This window comes from Mchenga conophoros, linkage group LG2 (genome assembly GCF_057382185.1).
Source record: "Mchenga conophoros isolate Kocher_MC1m ecotype Shallow Benthic linkage group LG2, M_conophoros_male_GT1.1, whole genome shotgun sequence".
In the NCBI taxonomy this organism is placed as follows: Eukaryota; Metazoa; Chordata; class Actinopteri; order Cichliformes; family Cichlidae; genus Mchenga; species Mchenga conophoros.
Window position 1 is genome coordinate 37928515 of NC_140527.1, and position 23282 is coordinate 37951796.

General features: G+C 39.8%; 1 protein-coding gene across 4 annotated transcripts in view; it reads right to left on the minus strand.

Annotated features, from left to right (window-relative positions):
- enox2 (ecto-NOX disulfide-thiol exchanger 2) overlaps positions 1-23282 on the minus strand; it is a 184595-nt gene that overhangs the window by 105319 nt on the left and 55994 nt on the right. The window contains exon 1 of one of the 4 annotated variants that reach the window (XM_085244986.1): positions 21087-21571. The exons of the other annotated variants lie outside the window; for them this stretch is intronic. Within the exon in view, the coding sequence (XP_085101112.1) occupies positions 21087-21108 (22 nt within the window). The 5' untranslated portion in view covers positions 21109-21571. Of the gene's footprint in view, positions 1-21086; positions 21572-23282 lie in introns of those variants that run through there. 4 annotated transcript variants of the gene reach the window in all.

Sequence of the window (23282 nt, forward strand, 5' to 3'; positions counted from 1 at the left end):
GAACTGACCATTATCCAGCCTTATTAATAATTAAAAGCTAAGGAGAAAAGAGAATAAATTAGGCACAGGAAATGGAGACTAGGAAGAAATACCAGAGAAAGAGGTCAGAGTTTATTTTAAAATGAAAATCTAAGTAGTTCTGTCATTAAATTCCTGCATTGTTAATGTTATTGTTTGTCGCAAAGCCCCCGAAGAACCAAAGACCAGAGATCATCTCTCAGACAAAACTCTCTAAAGCTTAGAGACAACCTAGTACTACATCTCTTATTCAAGCTCACTCTCTCATTTGAATCCTTTTCTGCCTCAATTTTCTGTACTTGCTTGCCTTAAGTAAAAGGGTCACTGGAGTATTTACTGCAATAATTTTCAAAGGAAAGTTTTCAGTTTCATTGAATACTGATGTAACCTAAGGCCATCGTGATGGCTTCCATATAGACAGTATTTCTTACAAAGCGGTGATAATTTGTTTCTTGATTAAATGCACTTGGAGAATAGTAATTAATCAAAGGAGATAGAGCCGATGTCTGTAATAATCCATAAAGAAAATGAATAGTGACAAGTTACTGTTTAAAAAAGGCAATACGTTCAAAATACAATGGAAGTTCGGGCCCTGCAGCCAGCAGTACACGAAAATGAGAATCATTAGCCTAAATCAACTTACAACCGTCCTAAAAAATTAGTTTCTTGACTCAGCTGGCGTCACAACTTCAGATTTCTTTGGAAACCATGTTAAGCACATTTTTGAAAAGCACACCCACACCTCATCAGCACTCTTCAGAACATCCCAGAGGCGGTACTTGGTTTCAAGAAGAGTAGATAAGAAGTCTTATTCCCTTGTGTGTCAATTAATACTTGTAAAAAGTGCTCCACACTTGTTTGTATTGTTTGTCTTGTGCGTGCAGCTTCCCCTCTCTTCCCTCTCTGAAATGACAAAATGAGTGCAACTGAATCGGTGTCCAACTGCATCAGACCCCCTGAGTGACAATTCAAGTGAGACCTGTCTAGCTCCAGAACAGCCCATTTTCAAAAGACAATTCTTTGCCTTTGATGCTATTTTGGGATGTAGCTACCGTACAGGTCTGAAGAGGAGAATTACCAGATGGCTACTTGTCATTCTCCAGGAGTCGGAGCTTTAAATGCTGGTCCAGCTTGCTCTCATCCTCAGAGCGGGGACTAATGCTGATCACGATCCAGTAGGACACACATTCTGCAGTTTTATAACCGCTGATTAGAAGCAATAGTAATTTTTACTTTCAGCTGTTACAACTGCCACCAAAAGACATAGCAGTCTGAGTCCTAGTTCAAAAACTCAACAGCTGGGAATTTCTTATTGCAGATCTACTGATCCATGGTATGACATGACATACTGCTAAATGATTTCACTTGCCACACCCCCTATGTAAAGATAATCCAGTAGTAACGATCTGAAAAGCATCTAGTTAAACCATAACCACAATATCACGTTAACGTAATCTGAATTTAAACTATGGCTTACAAGAACTCAAGTTTTATTTTTGTAGCTCTGGGAAACTGTTCCATTTAATATGAATACGGACAAAAATAGCTGTTCTGATCTATGACGGTAGCGACATTACTAAAAATAGGTTTGAAGGTGTCAGAAAAAAAGAAAAGGCAAAGTCATCTGACGATATGTAGAAATAATTAAAAAAAAGTGTCTTTTTTCCATTTACAAATGACTTCGTGGGAACACTGTGTGAATGTCAGTCCCATTATGCCCATTTTTGTGGTTGTGGTGTCTTAAATCTCCCTGTCATACCAGGCTTTCTGCCTTTGTGTCCCTTCAGTACAGCATGAAACATTTTTTGGGCTTCAAATGTGGTTCAGTGACCTTTTGTACAAACTAATTTGCTGAAAACCGTTAGCAACACTTTGTTGTATAATTTCACTGTAATATTTTGTCACCATTTTGAAAAAAAAAATTTTATATATCGATCGATCGATCGAGAGATTTGAGCCATTCCTCATTTCTTTAGTTTTGCTAAAAAAGGGAAAAAGCTCTAGAGAAACAACACCAAGTTTTGAGGCAAGCTTTCTTGTAACCTCCAGGAACAGTTCTCCAGGATTCCCGAAGGATTGGGGAGGCCAATCCATGACTGACGGCGTTCCATTGTGTGTTCTTCTATTCAGGTATGCTTCTACTTCACTGGCAGTGTGTTTGGGATCATCGTCATGCTGCAAAAATGAAGCCAATTCAATGTTTCTTAGATGGTATTGCATGGAGGATCAAAATCTGATGTACTTTTCTGTGTTCCTAATTCAATCAATCTTGACAAAATCCCCAACACCAGTGGGTGAAATGCAGCTCCAAACCACTGCAGGTCCTCTATGTTTTACAGATAGCCGTGGATGCTTACCGTCTACTTCTCCCTTGAACTTCTCCGTACATTTTAACAGCGATATGCTAAGAATATAACAGAAGTGTTTGGATTCATCGCTCTATAAGACCTGTTACCACCAATTTCAGTCCAAATGTGTAATTTGACATACTTCTGCCCGGTTCTTTTTGTTGCATCCTTCTTGACAGCCACCTTTCCACCGAGGCCATTTCTGATGAGGCTTCAGGGAACTGTGGATTTGTCAACTGAAGAGCCAGACACCTCTGTTCATTCCTGCATCAGGTCTTTGCTGTTTTTTTTTTCCTATTTCTTAAGGATATGATTTTCAGATACTTTCATCTGCAGTAGAGAAGTCTCTTTTTTTTAAGGTCTGCCACTTCTATGCTCAACTTGTCCAGTTTCTGATTATTTTTTAAGGACACACTACACACCAATGCCAGATAAGCCATTTTTTTGGCTAGTAACTCTTTGGGAATCACCTTGTTGGTGCAAATATACCGTTATATAGTCGTTAAGCTGTTTATCTGACATTTTCCATTGACTGGATGGGAACAAATTATCAGTTTTTTCCTGGTAGAAAAAAAATTCTTCTGAAAAATGGTCTCAAAATGAGTGAAAAAAAACAAAACAAGGTGTGTGTTTTGTTTGCCAACAATATTACAGATTCAAAGTCAACACCAAGATTCACAGCAGAGCAAATACATAAATAAATAAAATGCTATGATACTGCACATTTAAGTCATCCGCACAGTCTGGAATTTTTGTGCTGTTTTATCCTTACTCAGTACAGACGTTCTAACATTTGGAGCTGTGAATGCAAAAATAACCAAAACAGTATTTAGTCACACATGAGTGCGCTAATGGACCTGTGGCAGAAAATGTCAGCACTCATTGTCTGAAGTCTCTTGTTGTTTTGTCACTGGCAAATGCGAGAGAAGGTGTTTGTGGAAAAGAGGGTTTTAGCGTGCCAGAAGGAATTATTCAGTGGAGCAAGAGAAACCTCATTCTGAAATGACCAGGGAACAAGTCAGGGAGAATCTCTTCCAAATGCTGCCACGCTGATATTTGAGGCACAAATAAAGAAAACAGCTGAAGTAGGGCACAAGAGCGCAAAACATCTTTGTTTTAATTTGGGGAGGCTGGGAGCTGTCGGGGTCACAATGGGTTGCACTCAGTCAAGTAAACACCCACTTAGGAACTCTGTGAGTTATTTGATTTATTCCAATGCCTTGGGTTTCCACTGATGCATGCTAAAGATAAGCTCTGACTCATTTAAAAAGAGAGAAACACTGTGACAAAGGCCAAAGTGAATCATCTTTTTAATGTGACCCCTGGTGCAAACTTCACTAACAAAATATGCCACCGCAGGAAGAATAGTAAGCATAAAGTTTTGTTGGAGATGGCAAGAGTACACCATTAGCTAGTGTTTTTCAGAAAGGATGTATACACCCTTTTATAAAAATGCTGGAAATAAGATAGATGATGGAATAAAGCCAATTTTACAGTAGTAACAGGTTTAATGTTGACGGCACTGCTAAATACTCAGCTGATGAGGACACTTTGTTGCCATCTGTCTTTACAAGAGGGGGGTAAATGTGTCACTTTGGCCAGCTGTAGCTGAGTGATAGTGGATGGCAGGCAAACTATTTGTATTACCAAGCCAGTTTGAGCAAAATCCACAATAATCCATAATGTTGGTATTTTAGCTACTAAACAATTTCTCAGGTTACTGGGCAGTTTTTGAATGTAGGGATTTGTCATTCACAACTTGAGATATGCTTATTCCTTAGGACTCCACATACCCCATAAATTACATTATTATCATGAACTTGATTACCATAAACCTTATAGTAATCAAGTTTAAATAGTGACACAACAGTCTATAGATCTCTAGGCTACAGAAGAAACTGTGTTGCTACCCACTGATGCTTGATCGGAGCTTTACTTTGTCAGATGTTTCTACTCATTGCTCATCTCCCTGGCCAACAAGTGGCTGGCATCTTTGCGCACAAGCCAAAACTTCTTTAAGAAATATTCCTTAAGTAGTTGTTGTAAAAACTGCCTGTAAATAAACCATGCTATCTGTTCATTTTCTCCCCAAGAGTATCAGCTCACCTTCCTTTCATGCACTTTGCAAATATAAAAACTTCACAACAAGTAAATCCTGTATTCTATGTAATTTAAGTTTACCAATGGAGAAAAAAATGAGAAAAAACTATTGAGAGTATCAGCTTCAAAAAGTCTGCTTCATAAACTGTTCATTGCCAAAAACATGTATACATGATTCAGTTACAGCGAGCTGTCTGCCACACTTTTGTTTTCATATGTTGAGTCAGTCGCTCTGATTTTTCTAACAGTACTTATGGGAAATGTGTAAACAATGCAGCTGAGGTCCATGCTCCGTCACACTCACCAGTCACTTTATGAGCTGCAACTGAGAAATCTGGAGGAATCAAAGGCTCTGCTTTGTTTGGACTTTGTCATCATTTTTTTTAAAACTGTCAAAACAGATGTTGTAAATGTGGATTATTTAAGCATGATTGTTCACCATCTTAAACACCATGTACTTTCTTAATTTCTAATGCGAAACAAATAAATAAGATTTCATTGAAAATTTCAAATGAAAAACAAATACATTGTAGTTAGGCCCAGACTATGGGTGTGTTTTTGCTCTAAAGCTTGGCTTACCAGGATAATCGCCTATGCCTGCCGGCTTGCAGCCTCCACCATAAACTGCCGGGGGCATCACAGTCCTTGGCAGCAGCAGATTTGCATGCCTCGGAGACCTGCACAGCAGCTACAGGGCGAGCAATGGCGACCCAAAGCCAACAATCAACTGACACCTTGTTCATGGACAACCAAAAGCAGACCAGGTGACAAGCTGCAAGCCAATCAATCAATCAGCTTTATTTGCCACATGCAGGTCGCCCTGCAGTGGAATGGACCCGCCCCCCGACCTTACACACACAACACAGACATCACATGGGGATACAGGTCGGAGATCGGTAACATTACAGAAAACCACTGAAATGTGCACGACAATGGGAAAGTACAAAGTACACCACTGACAGTCATTCTACAGGTTAATTACAGTAACTTTTCAGACTTTTACTTCTTATAGATGCCTTTGGCCAACAGGAGCTTTCGTCCCCTGATGTTAACTCAAGCTAAACTGCGAGTAGACGACAGTTCAGATTAATTAGTTTTATTCAGGTCCTCTTATACTATATTGCACTATATTTCACAAGTGTACCAAATAAGGTAGGTGGGAGTCTCTGCTGCACACAGACACAAACTTCCATGGCTCATCTCTAATTTCTCTTCTAATTCTGACCTAGTGCAGGAGGTGATTCATAAAAATGTTTCACAGCAGCCTTTAGAGCCTGGATAGCCTTCTGCTGACCTCTGAAGTCAGCTGTACATTCCCAGCTGTTTGCACATTCAAACCATCTCTCAGGGACCAGCTTGCTTTCGATAGTTTGACGGATAAACTGAATGACAATATTGCAAATATCCTCCCAGTATTTTTCCTTTTTTGCAGTGGCTGAGCCTCCCTAATGAATAATACAGATATGGGACAGGAAATGACCTTTGCAGACAGTAAAAGCGATAGCCATAGAGGAAATCAGGCAAAGGCAATTAGGGGTTTATAGATCACATTTATGCAACTATAGATGAGGCAACGAAGCCTAACAGAGAGCCTGTCAACCACTATAATGAATAAAGCTTCCCACTTCCATCTAAAACATACAGTGCATCCATTAACAAATCTAATACACTGAACATGTGCCTTAGATTATGTTAATGACAGTTAAAGTTACATAAAATAAAGCAGAAAACCCCTCCCCCTCAACTGGGAGACTTGATTTTAGCATTCATGCATATGTTATTTTGACATGTACCAACATCTGGCAAAAGCAGATCAAGGCACCTTGCCACACCTCAAAACTGCTCTGGAACAGCCTGCAGAAAAGCCCAAGGCACTGACCTCTTCTCCAAATTCCCCAGATCCCAATCTGATTAAGCATCCACGGGTTGCGGCGGAACAAGCCTGATCCACTGGGACCTCACCCAGGAAGGATCCTCTGGGTGCCTGAGCTGCTTTAGTGGCACAAAGCGGACTGAAAGAGTATTTAGCAGGTGGTTTAAATTTGTGATTAATACCTTTGTTTTCATCAAAGATAAACTTGCCAGGCTGCCACAGAACATTACTCGTGTGCTGTGCAGAATGCATTATCATTGAAATAGAAGAGGAGAAGCCTGATTTTAACTGGAGTGATTCAGTGATTTCAGACTTTCAATCAATTGCAATCTCCTTCTCGATCAATAGAGGACTCGTGTAAGTGAAGAAGCAGTTGCACGGTTCTGTCTACACCCAGTACTGCGTTTTATTTTCTTTCCATCTCTGATGCTTTTCTGTGTAATTCATGAATTATACATATTTGACACCAAGATGAACCCAAGTAGCTTTCTTCTCAATACATTCAATATGGCATTGATGTAAAATCAATGTATTATCAATCAATCATATTAATAGGGCTGGGTTGTAGTTCTAATTCCATGCAGGCACAACTGTTTCTTTTTCTGCTTTTCTTTTAATTCAAAGTCACACGAACAACAATGTCTAGCTTGGGATAAATATTTATCTGCCATGATGAGGAAGGTACTTTTCATCATACAAAATAATAGCCATACACTTAGACTATTACACTTTAACCCAATCAGAATTTTTATACACGGCACTACATGCACGGGATTTGAAGTAAATGGGTTCGATAGGTTTGTTTAGTTTATAAACAGGGCTGCTGAGAAGGATGTCAAACAAGAGATTACTGAGGGGAAATTAGCATTGCTTGTTTTTAATGTGGAACATTAAATTACCTCAGGCATTCAAACAGGTGCAGCCTAAACTTATTGGGAAGAAGGCTCTAGATTTTAAAACTTGAATAGTAAATGGATTTTAGGGGATAGACAAGATAATCTACTTATGCACCAATGATTTGTGGAAGAATTACAGACAGATTAGCAAAGACTTTTCATTATATAGAACCTGTCTTAGTGAAACCCCAACATGGACAGACCTCTAAATACCTCAAAGCCTCCTAATATCAACACCATCCCAGAGCAGCCGTCCCAGAGCTATTTCTGGATTCTGATGGACTAGAGCTGAACTCTGTCTGCATAAGAACCAGTTCCATACCATTGGTCTGAATTCCTCAGAGGTCCACGCTAAGCATTAATAAATGCTGGCACTGAGAGACTTTAAGAAATATAATGATTTCAATGATATGTTATCATCTCACGGCACCTTGCGCTTCTCAATAAAGGTGATTTTCAGCAGGCTGCATTTTGTTGCCTGCTTTACATCTGTGAAAGGCAATTATCCCCAAGTCCGTGTTGCATTTGGCAACTACTAAAGATAACTTAAAAGTAGCGCATATGGTTTTATCAGGTCACTCCAGAATACACTGATGGCATCTGGAGTTTGCAGATGCATGATGAAGCCATCAATCTTCAACAGTGACTGACCAGCAACCGCAAGAGACACACAGCTTCTTTATTCCTGTCCTCTAGGTTCCCAATGATTTTTTCCCCTGTCCTGTCGGAGTCATGTAATGAATAGTGAAACTGACTCCCATCCAGCGGGAATCCCACAGGAATCCCATAATGCACAGGATCTCCCCCCAAAAATGTCAGCTTCTAATCTCCATACTGTTCTGTTTACCTTTAAGCAGCTCCTGGGGATTAAGTTCTCTGCTAGATCCACATTAATGAGAATTTGTGTGACACGTCACTCATACAGAGAAGCCCACTTCACCAGCGCTCCCCACCTTGTTCTCGCCCATGAATCCCCAATTCAAAATTAATTTGCAGTTAGCCTGTTCTTTTGGTGGTGGTGTTAGCTAATGAGGGCCTGGTCAGGAAGCCAAAGCTGACAGCTCGGCTCTTTAAAAGCCTTTGTCAAAATATTGCTTCAGGGGAGACTTGAGCAGCTAGTTGCCCACAGGAACACTTCCACCATGGGCATAGCTCTTATTTCCTCACAGCTCTGTTTACCTGCAGGCTACATGTCCACCTCCTGTGCATCACAGGGCATACTCAGTCCAACATTTGTCAATAACAGGAAGTGAATACAGATTAAATGTGGAAATATCCAGGGACACAGAGACCAGCACTAAGTTAAATCTAAGTAATGAATGAAATAAAATTAAAGAAGTTTAAAAAAATGTTTTCCAATTCAGATTTTCAGTTTGTTTATCTTGTGCGCCTGCATGGCGACGCATGTATCTGAGTCATAGAAAAAATGTGTCACCTAATTACAACCATGAATAAACAAACAGAAATGAATATGACGTCAAGTTGGGAAACAAATTTGCTCTCACAACATACACAAAACCACCGCTCTACAGATCAATGTTACGTGCCAAGTAATGCAGTGATTTGCCAGGAAAAAAAAGAAAGCAGAAGACCTCTTGCTTGTCAATTCACATACCTGTTGAGTAGTCATTTTTGCTGCCACTTGTGAATGCAGATAAACAAAGCAAATAAATGGCGAAATCACAGCCTAACCAGCTGATGGTTTTGCGATTACATTTCAGCAAATCCAGTATATAAAGTTTTGTTCTTTGGCTACAGATTCTTGGAATTTATATGCACACATTCGTTTCTACAGAGTTCAGAAATCAAACTACTAAAGGGCAGCCTTTAAAGACAATGCTCAGTAATATTTTAAATAGCTTTTACTGTGAACAAAAACTAAGATCAAAATCCATAAATATTTCTTTCTTAACTGATCGGCTATAGCCATCTTCAGTAACCAGACCTATTTGTGTTCACAACAACACATAAATGAGCAACACTAGTGCACTGGTAACACACCAATCTCATATACATGACTTACTTAAAATGCATATTAACCCGTAGCTGAAAATAGTCCAAGAAATGCATTACTTCTGAGTGATACTTGCTTCTCCCATCTCTGCTTTTTATTAGACTTTTAATTTATTGACAGTTAGAAATGCTGATACTGATCCATTTATCACTCCTTGTGTGGTGCTAATGAAAAGAATCAGAGTAAAGTAAGTAGAAGTTGCAGTTAAAGAAAGAAGAAACTAACTGAAAAAAACAGAACAGTTGGGATAAAGTTATCAAAATTTGCACCTAAATTGAAACTAAATACTAGCCCTAATACTATAGTACAGTAAATAAATAAATACTTTGAACAAGTATTATTTCCTTCTTCGGTTGCAGATAAATATTTCAGAATCACTGCATTACCATCAAGATGTGGACAACATCTTGTCATATGGTGAGTTACTCTGATTCTCTCCCCTGGGAAGAACCAACTGGCTTGAGGCTGAGTGCCACAGTGAAGTCACAAACCATAGCTTTTAACATGTGCAATAAACTATAAATAAACTTTAAGCACTCCACTCATGATCCATATAATATGTGGGTAAAACAAACAACACTGATAAAGTCTGACACCAAAGATGAAGGAGAAGTCTTGGCTGAAAATATCCCCGTCTATGCCATGCTGCCACACTATCATTTGTCATTAGATGTCTGGACAGATACCAAGTCTCGATATCCTCGTCCACCAAAGCGATGACACCATGGCCAAGCTCTGAATAAAGAAACATGGAGTAAGATGAATCCCTTCCATTAACAGAAGGACTGTGGGCACTCCTGCCATTCCACCATTAATTATCTGGTCTTATGGGAAGATTAGGGTAGAGAAACTAAGCCAGCAGCCAGACTCCACTGAGTGGGCCTCCCCTGTTTAATTACCAAAACGGCACAAACAAATGAAGCCCCATAGATCTTGCAAGAGGATAGCACTGGAGGCTATGATTTGGCTGAGCCTGGCTCCACTCCTGTGTTTTCTTTGTTCTCTTCTGACTCTCTTTGTGCCATCTATCCATCCATCACTCATCAGAGCATGCAGACTGGAGACTGTAGTTGCACTGTTATTAATGGCTAAAATGATGACAGAGGAAAAAAGGAGAGAATACGGTGTGACAAGCGCAAGGTGGCAATGACAGACTATTTAAAACTATAAGAAAAATGTGCAAGTCGTTACCGAACTTCAGTTCCATCACGAAAATACTAAACAGTGGTCTTGCTCTTAGCAGACCCTCCTCACCCTTATACTTAAGAGCCCAAGAAATAATTAAACCTATTCCTAGACTCTAAACTTTGATCATTAGAAATTTTCACTGAACTTTTCTCAGTCTGGGACTAGGTTTAATCCACGCCTGTGAAACTTGTGGTATATATTTTACGCTTTATACACCTTTTTATTATTGTAGTATCCGTTAAGGTCAGCTGAAACTCTGGGTCAAGATCCAGAACATAATTTGTCTTCTTACTCTTGACAGACGCATTACATGAACTGACCTTTTCTTCAAGTATGGAATAAAACTTCAGTTCATTGGACAAAAATGACAAATTTTGCATTTTTTATTTTTATTACTTCTTTGCATTTAATTAACAATATATTGTTACAGTAACAAATAGTGAATAGAATTATTTGCTACATCCTCACACATAGTGACTTAATAGTCATTTTATTTCCATTCTGTAAATCTTCAATCTCTGAATGCAAACGCAAATAGGCGATTGACACGCTGTGCTCTCGATTCCAACAGTACACATTTCGATACAGACAGAGCAAACACACCAACAAAGCGCCCAAGTATGTGTGCGCAGTCACGCATTCAGCTGTCCTCACCATTCTTAGTGCTGACAACTTCATTCCAGCAGTGATTTGAAAGTGCAATTGTGTGTCGACTGGCAAGTAAAGATGAGCGCCGTGTCTCAAAGTTCCCGCAAACAATATTTTCTGTTTCTATGCAACAGAGTGTGACAAGCATGACAGTTTGCAACAGTGAAATAACCACAAAATAATGTGAAATTCTGAGTAGGAATAGTAAAGGAGAGTCAAAACATTGTAATGTCAAAGTTAACATGTCACTAACACAAAATATACTTTAGTACTAATGTACTTACAAAAGTAAGCGTTTTTTAACTGTATCATCCTTCAGAGATTAGACTTCAACACTTTTCCTTAATTAACTAGAGCCGGACAAGTTTTTCTACACTGCAGAATTACTGTCATTATATTACATTCTGAACAGTCCAATCAAGATTAGACTGAAGTGAGGGACTTGACAAGCTCTTCTGCATAATGTATGACTCCTGCATGTACAATTCAAGAAGGTACTACGTGGGCGCTCTGGACAAAACTAGATACAGTATGAAATCAAAGCCAGAGACTTTTACTGTTTCATGCTTTTGCTTTTTAGGACTTTACATTCTTTAAATCTGGAAAAATCAATCCATTAAGGTAGCACATCACAATCAACTCATAAGGATGCAAAAATCTTTCTGAGGGGACTCAATCGAAAGATAGATTGTTGGTTACGTTGACAATGTTTTCCATTATCATCTTCCTCAGTCTAACCAGTGATTGCTTGGAGCGACATAATCGCTCCCGACATCTCCCAGTGACACCTACTTGTGACTGATTCAAGTTCATCTGATGACACATCTTCGACATTTCTTTATCAAACTAAAACGCTCCATTGGACTTCAACAGGGAAATTTATCATTCTGCTGTCGGCAAATTCTTCCTGTATAGGCAGTTCAGGCTTATACTCAAAACACATGCTGTTGATTTATTGACATGACATACTAGACATTTCAAAATACAATACATCAAAATGCTTTAAAAAAAAAAAGACGCAGTGATAAATTGCACAAACTCCTGCTAAATAATTAGAAGCAGAGTGATCCACTGCAGTGTACATAAGGAGTCATTTCTACTTCAAGTAATTATGGGCTTGCACATAAGATTATAAATATTCTTAGCCTGGAGTCGTTTCTTGAAATATGCAGTGAGCTCAGGAGAAAGCCATCTTTTCACCATAGCCTACAGGATATTCTTCCCCTTTTGATACCTTAGAGAACGGGTAACCTAATACCTAATATCCAGGAGGTTACAATAAGCCCAGAAAATGCTGCGGGACCCCTGGTTTGCCTGGTGATGGTGCTAAGCTGAGCTGCACTGAGCCTCAACGAGTTACCCTTGGAGCCTGGTCCAATTTTCTCTCAGTGCAGCTTCGGTCCACAGACCACACTAACAAGCTAAAGCTTCAACGCTCGTCAAAAAGGGAAGCATTTGGGTGCTCACTAGAGGCCAGAAAAAATACAGGCTATCGGTGCAACCCTCAAGATGGACACAATAATTAATCTTCATATCGATCCACCTCTTCGACTTCTGTTGGGACAGGCACAGAAAGCATGACTGAGAACCTGCTGTATGTTTTAGCTTTCTGAGAGGAAGGCAGGGAAAAGATTCTTCTTAGCTATTCCTCACACCCAGTTTCAAACATATACACACACTTTATCATCAGCCACCCTGTTGCATTAGATACATTTGACTTTGCCTTCAAGGAAAGCAAAACGAAAAAGGAGGAGAAGCTGATGTTTGAAGAAATAAAGCACAACGAGGGGCAGGATAAAAGGAAAATACTACAAGAAGGCAGTAAGAAGGACAATTTCAATCAAAGAAAACGGGACACAAAGAAGCCATGAATCATATTTTGGTCCATTTCAATAAGCTATATAAAAAGCTATAATATTTAACAGGATTTCTTTTGGAAGAGCTGTTTTAGGAGCCACCCTGAAGCGAGGTTCAGATGGTCGTCCATTCACCACCTTCTTGTTCCTACCAAGCCTCCTCTGACAAACTGCCTACCAGCTTCTGACATATGAGCCATAAAGTCCAATGCCACCATAAACCTAGAGCCATGGTGATTTGTGAATTCAATTACCTCTCTGTCTGTAATGGCTGTATTCAGTGCCCTGCTGTTAAGTCAGCTGTTGTCAGCATATGTCCGAAAGGTCACAGCTTCCACTTCGAACACCACTAAGCATCTAGGAATGATTATGTTAATTAATTTTTGAATTTACATCAGCAAACAACGCTATATGAACTGTGCAAAGCCAAAAAGAGAAACAACTATCGATTTCTGGGACTGACAGAAAACAATCAACAAGTATTTAAAGATGTGTAGACATATCAAGCTACATTTCCTTAAAGCCAACATATTCCTGCTTTTGGATATTCCTTAAAAGTCTTTATCAACATTTGAATCAAATAAAAATTGTCCATCAAGCATCAATGAAGACACTGGTATCGACTTCTTTCATGTCTTAAATGTCTGACTGAAACAGCAGTTTCATGGGCAATCCTGAGGATTTATGACTTCACACAGAAGCTTTTCAGTCCTTGGACCTTTATCTAACAACTCTCACCTCATATCAACACCAATATTGCTCTCAAATCAAGCATTGAAATTGGCAATTTTTCTCCCTTATTAAAAAAACCCTATATTCCAGAGGTAACAGAGATGGGGTATGGCACACAGCAAAGATCTATGCTTACACTTAAAGCTGGCACTGAAAGCAGCTCCAGCTCTCTCCATCTCATCTGGATAGCCAAAACAAAACATACCTTGCTGCAGATGTACCGTATTAATATAAACCATTTTGCTTGGTATGTGCTTCGGTTACACTCCATTTGCTCATTTTTCCAGCATTCACTAAAACGCCTTTCATGAGAAGCATGAAAACTCAAAGAACAGGTGCAGTGGCAATTCACATGGCTCAAGCTGAACTGCTGAGTCCCTTTTTCACATTATCACAAGAATGTTTGTTGACACTTTGCCAGTGTGGTAACGGGTGTAATCTGAGCCTTAACCACACTAGAGGTGCTTTCTTAAATCGGGCTAATGAACAGCAGCAATGTCACTGTGTTTTTACAGAAAACGAGAATGATGTTGGAGTGAGAGATCAAATTTGGGACTCCTTATAGAGGACCTTTGTCCATACTCTGGATTATTTTTCTGTATGTTTGTTTCTTTAACTCTTCAGAAATAACAAGAACTCTACCAGAGTAACGCTGACTCTTTACCTGAACGATATCCTGACCAACTCTGCTTACGTGGATTACATATGCAATGTCATGAGCATTTATTTAACTTATTTAACCTGCAACATGTTGCATCAAATGATAAACTGTTGAGATTTTGGATATTTATTTCCCTAAAAACCAAAGTAAAAGGCCAGTAAAGGGTCTAATTGTGAACTTAATCCATCTATGTGCGCGTCCTGAATTTAACTCACACCAGTCATGTCGCTGACGTTCTTAGGTTCAACCAAATGCTGACCTCAACTGTCATTCCAATGTTCCAAAATAGACGGAGCTATAATTTAAAGAACCCAACTGGAAACTAAACCACATTCCTGGGTATAAAAAAAAGAAAAAAGAAAGAAATATATTACACTGGTGTTGTATCATCCTGCCATAAATGCTGACCTTTCATAAAAAAGAAAAAAGCTACAGAACTAATATTGGCCAGTAAGATGTGCTGAGTACAGAAAAAAAAAACCTTGCATTTATCCAGCAGCGGGGGTCTGACTCTAGCCAGACTCAGTGCAGTAAACATGCAAGTACAGGGCTTCCTTTGAGCTGGTCTAGTTCCATTTCAGATAGGGTTTCCCCCCCTCTCTTCTCTGGTGCTATGAAAAGGTTCTACACAGTGGGGACCTTTGAGTAAGTGTTTGTTGATTCAAAATGGAAAGAAACACCCCAAAGAAAAATTCACCACAGAAATGTCTCTTGCAAATGGAAAATTCCAGGGTTACCCCAAGTCTTTCAACTTGATTTCCACACAGGGTAAAGGCATCATGTAAACATGGCTTAGAATATAAAGTTAGCGAGTCTTTCATAGCCATTCTATCATTCCATAAAAACGCAGTTATTACTTGTAGAGCTTCACCAACAAGCAAAATGCCCCTAAAAGACAGAATACAGAGAACCTCGGCTACCCTATTAATAATGCATTCTTGGATCCATTCTGGTACCATTTTGTTTTCAAGCTCCTTCCCCCCCTTAAGCCAATTCTTCTTCCCAAAGTAAGAGCCATATAAATCCAAGCTCTCAGTCTCTATTACAGTAGAGTGATGGCTGCTTTCCAGACAAGCAATCTCTGGACACCCCTGTTCTTTGGTCCAAACTGCTGAACCATGGTCTAAGCTATGGGGGAAATGTTAAACATATCGATGCTGTGAAGGACAGATTTTGGCCAAGAGGGTCAGCTCCTATACAACTGATTCACAGGACAGAAGCAAAAGGGACATAAATACCATGCAACTTATTTTAATACATTTTGTCTCCTCCCAAATGAATCCACAGTATATGCAATACATTATTCTTACATTCAAAGAAAAACAAATCCAAATAAAATGGAACTGTGATATAGAAGTTACATTTAGTGGCTTGATTTATCGTACAATTGTAAGGGAGATGATTTATTGTAATACCATCTCTGAAGCAGCAGTGGGCACAATTAACTTCCAGGATGTACAACATTTGTGTCCTACATCCCTCTGGTGATCCATCATGGTATACATTTTGCTACTTTGAAGTATTTTGGGGTTTTTTTTGGCCCTGCTTGATACAGCACAAATACCTTAAAAATAAATACTAAGGATTATTATCCAAGAAGTACCACATTACCAGGTACAACCATTTCAGTCAGAGTTGTCTTTTCTTATCTTCCATTACTATGAAATGATACATCCCAAAAGAGCTATCATTATTTGTCTTGTACCCAAAACGATTTTCCTCATGGACATGTCATGCTAATGACAAGTTCCATGCTAATGTGTAAAATAAATCAGCTTGAAATCCGAGACTCACTAGATGATCACCAGCCCAGGCAGAGCATCAGCCATTTCCAGTCCCTGACCAGTGAGTCAGTGAATCTATATAAACAACTTTTTGTGTATTTGTTAGGATGCTGCTGCCTAATGTTGTAAAGGCTTAACCGGTCAATTATGACTGGTGTGTGCACCTTAGTTCAGCTGTCCCCAACCCACGGACCAAAGACCAGTACCTGTCCGTGAGTTGTTCGGTACTGGTCCTCGAGAGTGAAATTTATGGTTTTCAGGGTATTTCATCTTTATCGTTATTTTGTTATGATTTTATTGTTAACTCTGTTTCTCTGGGTCTTTTCCCGTGTGTTATGAATAAATCATCTTTTTTGGTAGCGGTACTGGTTTTATTTTGTTGTATTTAACCGCAACACCTTAAAATATCCAACAAAATATTGTTGGACATAAACCGGTCCGTGGCGCAAAAAAAGTTGGGGACCGCTACCTTAGTTCACAAAGCTAATGCCGAGGTCCACAAACCAAAGGTTGGCCAATTAGTTCTTATAAGCAACACATATAACATATAAAAGTTAGGAACAATATAAATTTAACTTGAGTTACATTGTCTGTTATTAATCACCGTTCCATATCTGCCATGTTTAAATCTCTTGGAATTTATCTTTCAGTGCATAATCTTTTGACCAGACCTTTGTTAATCCTACTGCTTTCTTCCCCCTTTATGCAGGCCATGTCAGTTCAAATAGTATTGGTTTGAAGGGTCTGAACTGATTCGGCACAAGTGAAAGTGTGTTTACATTTAAGAGCGAGCCATTGTGAAATATGGGTGCACATGAACATTATTTGAGTGACAGGATCCAATCTCTTTGTTAAATTTTGGCTTAGCCTACCAAAACTCCCATGGGATTGCAAATTACACAGAATTTTTGAACCACTGCAGAAGACGTAAGTGTTCAGTATAGGTTTTTTGAGAGAAGTCATGAAAATGTCGAAAAGTTGTACAGCATCTCCCTGGTGAACAGAATAATCCAGCTTCTTCAAACCACTACTCTCTTGTCTTCTGCTCAAAGGGACTGTCAGCTGGGTTTAAATCAGCAGCACTGCAGCCACAATCCCATCTCACAAACTTTAAATGTAGAATAAGTCTGATGGCTCACTTCATCTTTCATGTAGCTCCTGAACTTGCTGTTGCAAAGTCCTTACCTCCAATTTCAAGGTTCTCTGCGTGGCTGCTTATCTTGAAAGTGATTAGTAATGAAGAGCTCTGTCGGTGATAGCATTGAAGCCCCCGAGTTGGTTGCCTTCAGGCTGCCAAGCTCTCTTAGCTACTCAATACCAGATGGCAGGTTGAACTGCGGCTGCTGCCAACATTGCTGATCCTCACAGGAAACTTCCACAAGCTAATATACATTTCTTTAACCTGAACAGATTTTTAGCTTCACTTTAGCACTTCTGTTGTAATTCAGAGGCTGAACACTTAGACTAAGTTAAGTAGGATTCCTGGAGGGCACATACAAGTGAGCATTAGACACAGGAATTAGCAACATTCATTACACTACAGTAGGCTGCTACAGAGATTTAGGACCAGCAGTGAGGCGAACAATCAAGCCACCACACCAACAGCCTTAAACATCAGACTAACAGATGGTGCAGGAGTGATAGCACCGAATGAAAGGAAATAACTTGACAAAAGTAGCCAACCACCTTGTAAAAGGTGATATACATCATTTTCCTATTGGGAGCTTTGTAATGTGTTTCTAATGAATGGCTCTTGTTGTTTCAAGACAGAAAGTTAAGGATGAAACACTGTTATCCACAAATAAGGTTTATGGAAAACTTCTATGCATTTCTGCACTCTAAAACTTACCAATTAGTTTTAGTTATCAGTTGTCACAAGTAGCAGTATAACCCCAGGAAACAACAGCTGTTTAGAAAAACACCTAGGGTTAGTTAGGTCTCTCTAGATCATCCATATTTTTCACTCTTTAGATAAATGCAACAACGCCATCTACTAGTATTGGTAAATGGGAATCTTTGGGGGAGGAAAAAGTAGGCGCTTTTATAGATCTGTAAGCCAAACACATGACTACGTTTAGGGAGAGAAGGATTTAAACAGCTGGGCCCTAGTGCAGCTGCATTTCTTGTAGTGTACTAAGGGAACATCAGGACATCCTTTAAGAGAAAACCCTTGAAATTCTGGCTGAAAATGAAACCAGTTGTTTCACTTTGACATGAGCATATCAAGGTCAAAATTCTGCACACACTTTTTTTGGCCATAATGACAAAACACACACTACCATAATCTCACTGGTCAAAATCTAATAGCAGCCCCTGGCAAAATTTGAACAGTACAAATATTAAAAACTTACTGATAATTCTGTGAGGTAAAATGGTAACATTTCTCTCTCTATATAAAAAGCCAGAATTCTAAACTATAAAGTTGCCATCTTTACTTTTATTTATTCGATTTTTGACTGGATGCACACTACAGTGATACAGAGTACATGAAGTAGATAATACTGGATCCCAGTGAGGTTTTTCACCCAGTTCTACAAAATCCATAGATTCTTACCAATGAGTTAAAATGTTTTAGCCATATTAATAATGCCAGTACAAGCAGCACTACCCAGACTAGCTAGATTTGCCCAACAGACACCACCAAACACTTTACCAAAGCTTCTGAAGTGGAACTCACACTTTTTGAGTGCACAGCTCTCCTCATCAGTAATATGAAGAGCTTCCTACCTGTCTGTCAGTGCAACTCGGAGCAGTCAGGTGACAGAAGTCCAATGGGCCGGCTGAGTCAGGAAATGACTCTCTGAGATTATCGCATGAGTGGATGAAACTGAAGCCAATTGCTTTTCCATTTTAAACTGATATGCTCGTGATTGCCACAAACACTTCTTTCTGTGACACAAAGATTAATAAACTAGCAGGTCTCCAGTCAGCTGGCTTACTTTTCCAGGCCCAGCACACCTTAAATATAACAACAGAGTTTCTTAATAGTCCTGTGTAGTTATTATGGTATTTATCTTAGTTTCCCTTTTTTCACTTATAAGGCATGCGATTTGACTTTGAATTGCTAAGGCACAGAGAGAGCATCCTATGTGATGTCTACGTTTTAACTTACTAAACACAGAGCAATTTATGACGAGACCAAGTAAATTCCTGCTTAGTCAGGCTGTCACTGAAGTCGTTTTATTCACTATATCAAACATTTCCCAATCGTATAAGTCATATTTTTTCTTTTTCCCCGTCTTTTGTCACATTTTTCTCTCCGTCAGCCAGCACTGCTATAAGAGCTCCACTTAGAAACTGCAAATTGTCATGCAGCAACCAATTAAAATTTAAGAGTTTCCAAAGTTGCTAAATCTCCTGGCATTATACAGCAGTCCACTTTGTATTCAGTCTTAATTTGTTCTGCAGCACTATCATCCAATGCCAAAGAGAGCTGAAATATTTAAGCTGCTTCTCAAGCACTCTATGTACAACCTATAAATCCGGTCTCTCTGACAGATCTAGGGAGCAAAGTGCCTCCCCTCCCTCACGCCATTAAAGGCAATCTAAAGATGCTCTGCCAGTTGATCAGAGAGGACTAAAGCAGTGTGGAGGTAAATGGCTGTCACAAGGCCTGATGGACCTATTCTCTCCCAGTGGTCATAGGGAGGTACTCGACCTCCATCCACTCAATTTGATTCAAGGCATGTTTGTGCCTCTGGAAGGGGAGGAAATAGGAGAAGGGAACCGATCCTGTCTGTCTGTGCAAGATAAAAGAGAGTATAACGGAAAAATGAAACCCTCTAATTCACTGGACAAGAGCACTAGCCTCTGCCCCCCCGAATCATTTGTTTTATTAGACTTATGTTTTTTTCATCACTGCATAGTGACATAAAATAACCACACAAAAAAACCACCCCAAAACATTTAAAAGATGTTTAAATAAAGGATTTCAGATTGATGGTTGCTCTTCACAGGTGTGCCAACTTTGCTTTACTCCTGCATATACAGTGGGCAACAGGAAACCGCTTTGTTTAGTCACTACGCTCACTGCATTCGGAAATACGGCAAATTAATGACACGAGACTAATCTTTGAGACAAGTCATTGCTCAAGAAAATTAAGATTAGAACACTCAACAACAACAACAACAAAGCTGTGGGACATCTGTGGCAAATTTACCCTGACTATAAACAGAGGGCTGGCAGAATAACGCAGAGTAAGCAGGTTAATGTGAGAGTTCAAACAACATCGCTGCTTAATTAGATCCTGTGAGCCCAGAGAAAATGTCCCATTTCAAACAGAGCTTATGTGTCGCGGGGATTCCGGGAATAAATGACACGGAAATCCTAATTGTTGGACGTCGCAGCAAAGAAACCAAACAACTTGCTTACCCTGCGAGATAGGCCCATCCAGTATAATGTCTCACCAGGCTCGGTGATGCTGCCCAAACACAACAGAAACCGGACTGAATGGCATGTGAAAATATGCGATATTCAACAGCAGTGATCCGGCGTCAGCGTGGATTCAACCCATTCTGAAAACTTCCATCAATAAAAAAGCATATCTGGTTAGTCCAGATTAGAGCTACGACTCCGTTACAGGGATAACTGTAACATCCGCACGGGGAAATACTGCAGGTCATTTCTCATTATAAAGCTCACCCGTTGTACATCAAATGCTCAGACACGCGAAAAAAACAACGCTACCACAGTGGAGACGGGCAGCACGGCTCTTCTATTGCGGTTTCAAAAGCTGGTACACGCCCGACAATTAGAGACTAAACACAGCTAGGAAATCTCCAAGCCTGCTTTTATAACTTCCATCAAATAACGCAGATGAGCGACAAAATGTGGCAAAACGTGCGCTAACTGCCGTGCGCCAATACACTGTACTGTAGCCTGCAGCAGAATAAGTAGATGGGGAGAAATAAATAACATCTCTGCTGTTAATATAACCGGGAGTAGAATAAAACTTGACGCGTGTATACCTGTGTACTGCAAGAGAAACATTGTCCACAGAAGGCGGTGTGCGGTTCCCGTCGGTCCTGTGCTGTAGGACGAAGTGTATGAAGTGGAGGAAAAATCCTTGAATGGAGACGGGGCTTGTTCCTCAGTCAGTCCGCTCCGCTCGGCAGACTGGACTGCAATGAGAGCAGCTAGTCGAAGCGGGACCTTTTAGCTACGGCAGGCGAGCCCGCCCTCACGACGCGCCCGGCTGGTGACTGAAGGGGAACACTACAGTTCGCCTCCGACACACGCAGCGTGCAGGCGAACTGTTCAGGTTGAGAGCGTGTCCGTGGGAGCTAGCGTCTCTGGCAAAACTCCCGCTATTCACCGTGCTATAAAGCCGAGCCCGAGCTATGATGGGCTGTCAAGAGATGATGATGTTTTCACGGAGAGCTGAAGCCGAACTACCCCCCCTACGGCAAGTCACTCAAAGCGAACAAGAGAAATCACTAACACGCACCGGCTGCTGAGCTGAATGCCAGATAGACAAGATGCACATTTCCAACTTTGCATTTAAAAATCTCCTAAAGGTTCACCCAAGCAATGCATGCGCATGAAAGCCAGGTAATCTGTCCCAAACTTTTGACAGCTGTGCTTTGAAGAAGGTGTCATTCTGCAGCTTGCCGGTTGGAGGAGGAGAAGCATAGAGATTATCGTTCCAGGGCCATACTTAGCACGCAGACTGGGTGAGAAGCATCTCTTCCATTGCTGAAGCTGCAGATAATCTCTATGATTTAAAATAAATACATTAAGAGAGCACTCGTCCAACTAGTAAGTGATTATGCTCTTATTAAAAATGTGCAGGTTTCCACTTGCTACTATAATCTCTGTAAGAGATTTTCAGCAAATCTGTGATCGTGAGTAATTACACATATATAGTTTCTTTACTTCTACAGCCAGTCAGGTTTCTAAGGTTTCTCTGCGTCTCCATGATGGTTTCAGGAAAAAAGTGCATTTCACTGAAATGCTTCTGAAGATATGAAAAATAGTCTACATCTCTTTAATAAAGTAAAAAATGTCTCCACCTGTGTGTGTGCTTGTGTGTGTTTGTGAACAACCCCACTGAGGACTAGACTTTATTTAAAATTTCTACATTTCCTGGCTTTTATATAGCCCTGAATATCTCTGGATAAATACAGACCCCTTTTAGAACCAATTTGTTATTACATAATTTATATATCATGCAAAGAGCTGTAAATATCCAACATGCACACCTGAAGTCCCCATTTACAAAATTATTATTATTATTATCATCATTATTATTATGGGCTGATAGGGGGACAGCCTATTATTACGCCTATGTATCATCATAACAGACTACAAATGTTTACAGATGTTCACTAAATACAAATCTGTAATAATTAACCAATTAGTCTAAAAGTAGGCTTTGTTAGCCACACAATCTGTGCTGCTAGCTACTGTTAATTTTACTGCACAATTTAAGACCACTTAAATTGATAATCTGATTGGCTCAAAAGTGCATGTGCGTGTTATTTTCTACTCAGTATTTAACTGCCATTTTATATGATCAAACAGCCACATGAATGCCCATTCTATGAAGTTTAGTTTTTAACATCAAAAAAGATGTTGTCTCTATTCACCATCTATTTGTTTGTCACTTTGCTTCTTTGTCTGTGCCTCTGAACTGTCACAATAATCATCCTCCTACCCTTCCAATATGAGCAATATAAGGCTGCCGAACAGCTGATTAGTTCACTTAAGTCTTATGTTTGGAGTATTATGGGCTCAGTGGCAGTAGCAGTCTGTTGGTCATCTACCTGCAGAGATCACCTGTTGTCAGATGGGGGCAGTGTTAAAAATATGCGCTACAACCGTTCTGCAGGTGCTGTTATTGGTCCATCGTCAGCCAGCTGCCGAGAAAAGTGAAGTTCTAACATACAAAGAGCTGAAGCTGCAGTCACTGTCTGTATGTTTCATACTGTAATTTTTCATCTTTGATGCGTTTGTTTGTTTTGTCTCTGGCTTCCCTTTCAGTTGGGTTGCTTATTTATAAGGGGACATTTTCAACCAAATAGACACAACTGCGCTAACACAAATTTGATTTGATTCCTGCATTTTGTCATTGCTTGCAAGACAGGCAAGTGATGACAACATAGAGCCATCTGAATGGAGTTAAAACAACAGCTATGTGTGATCTGGAAGTCTACTAGATCTTT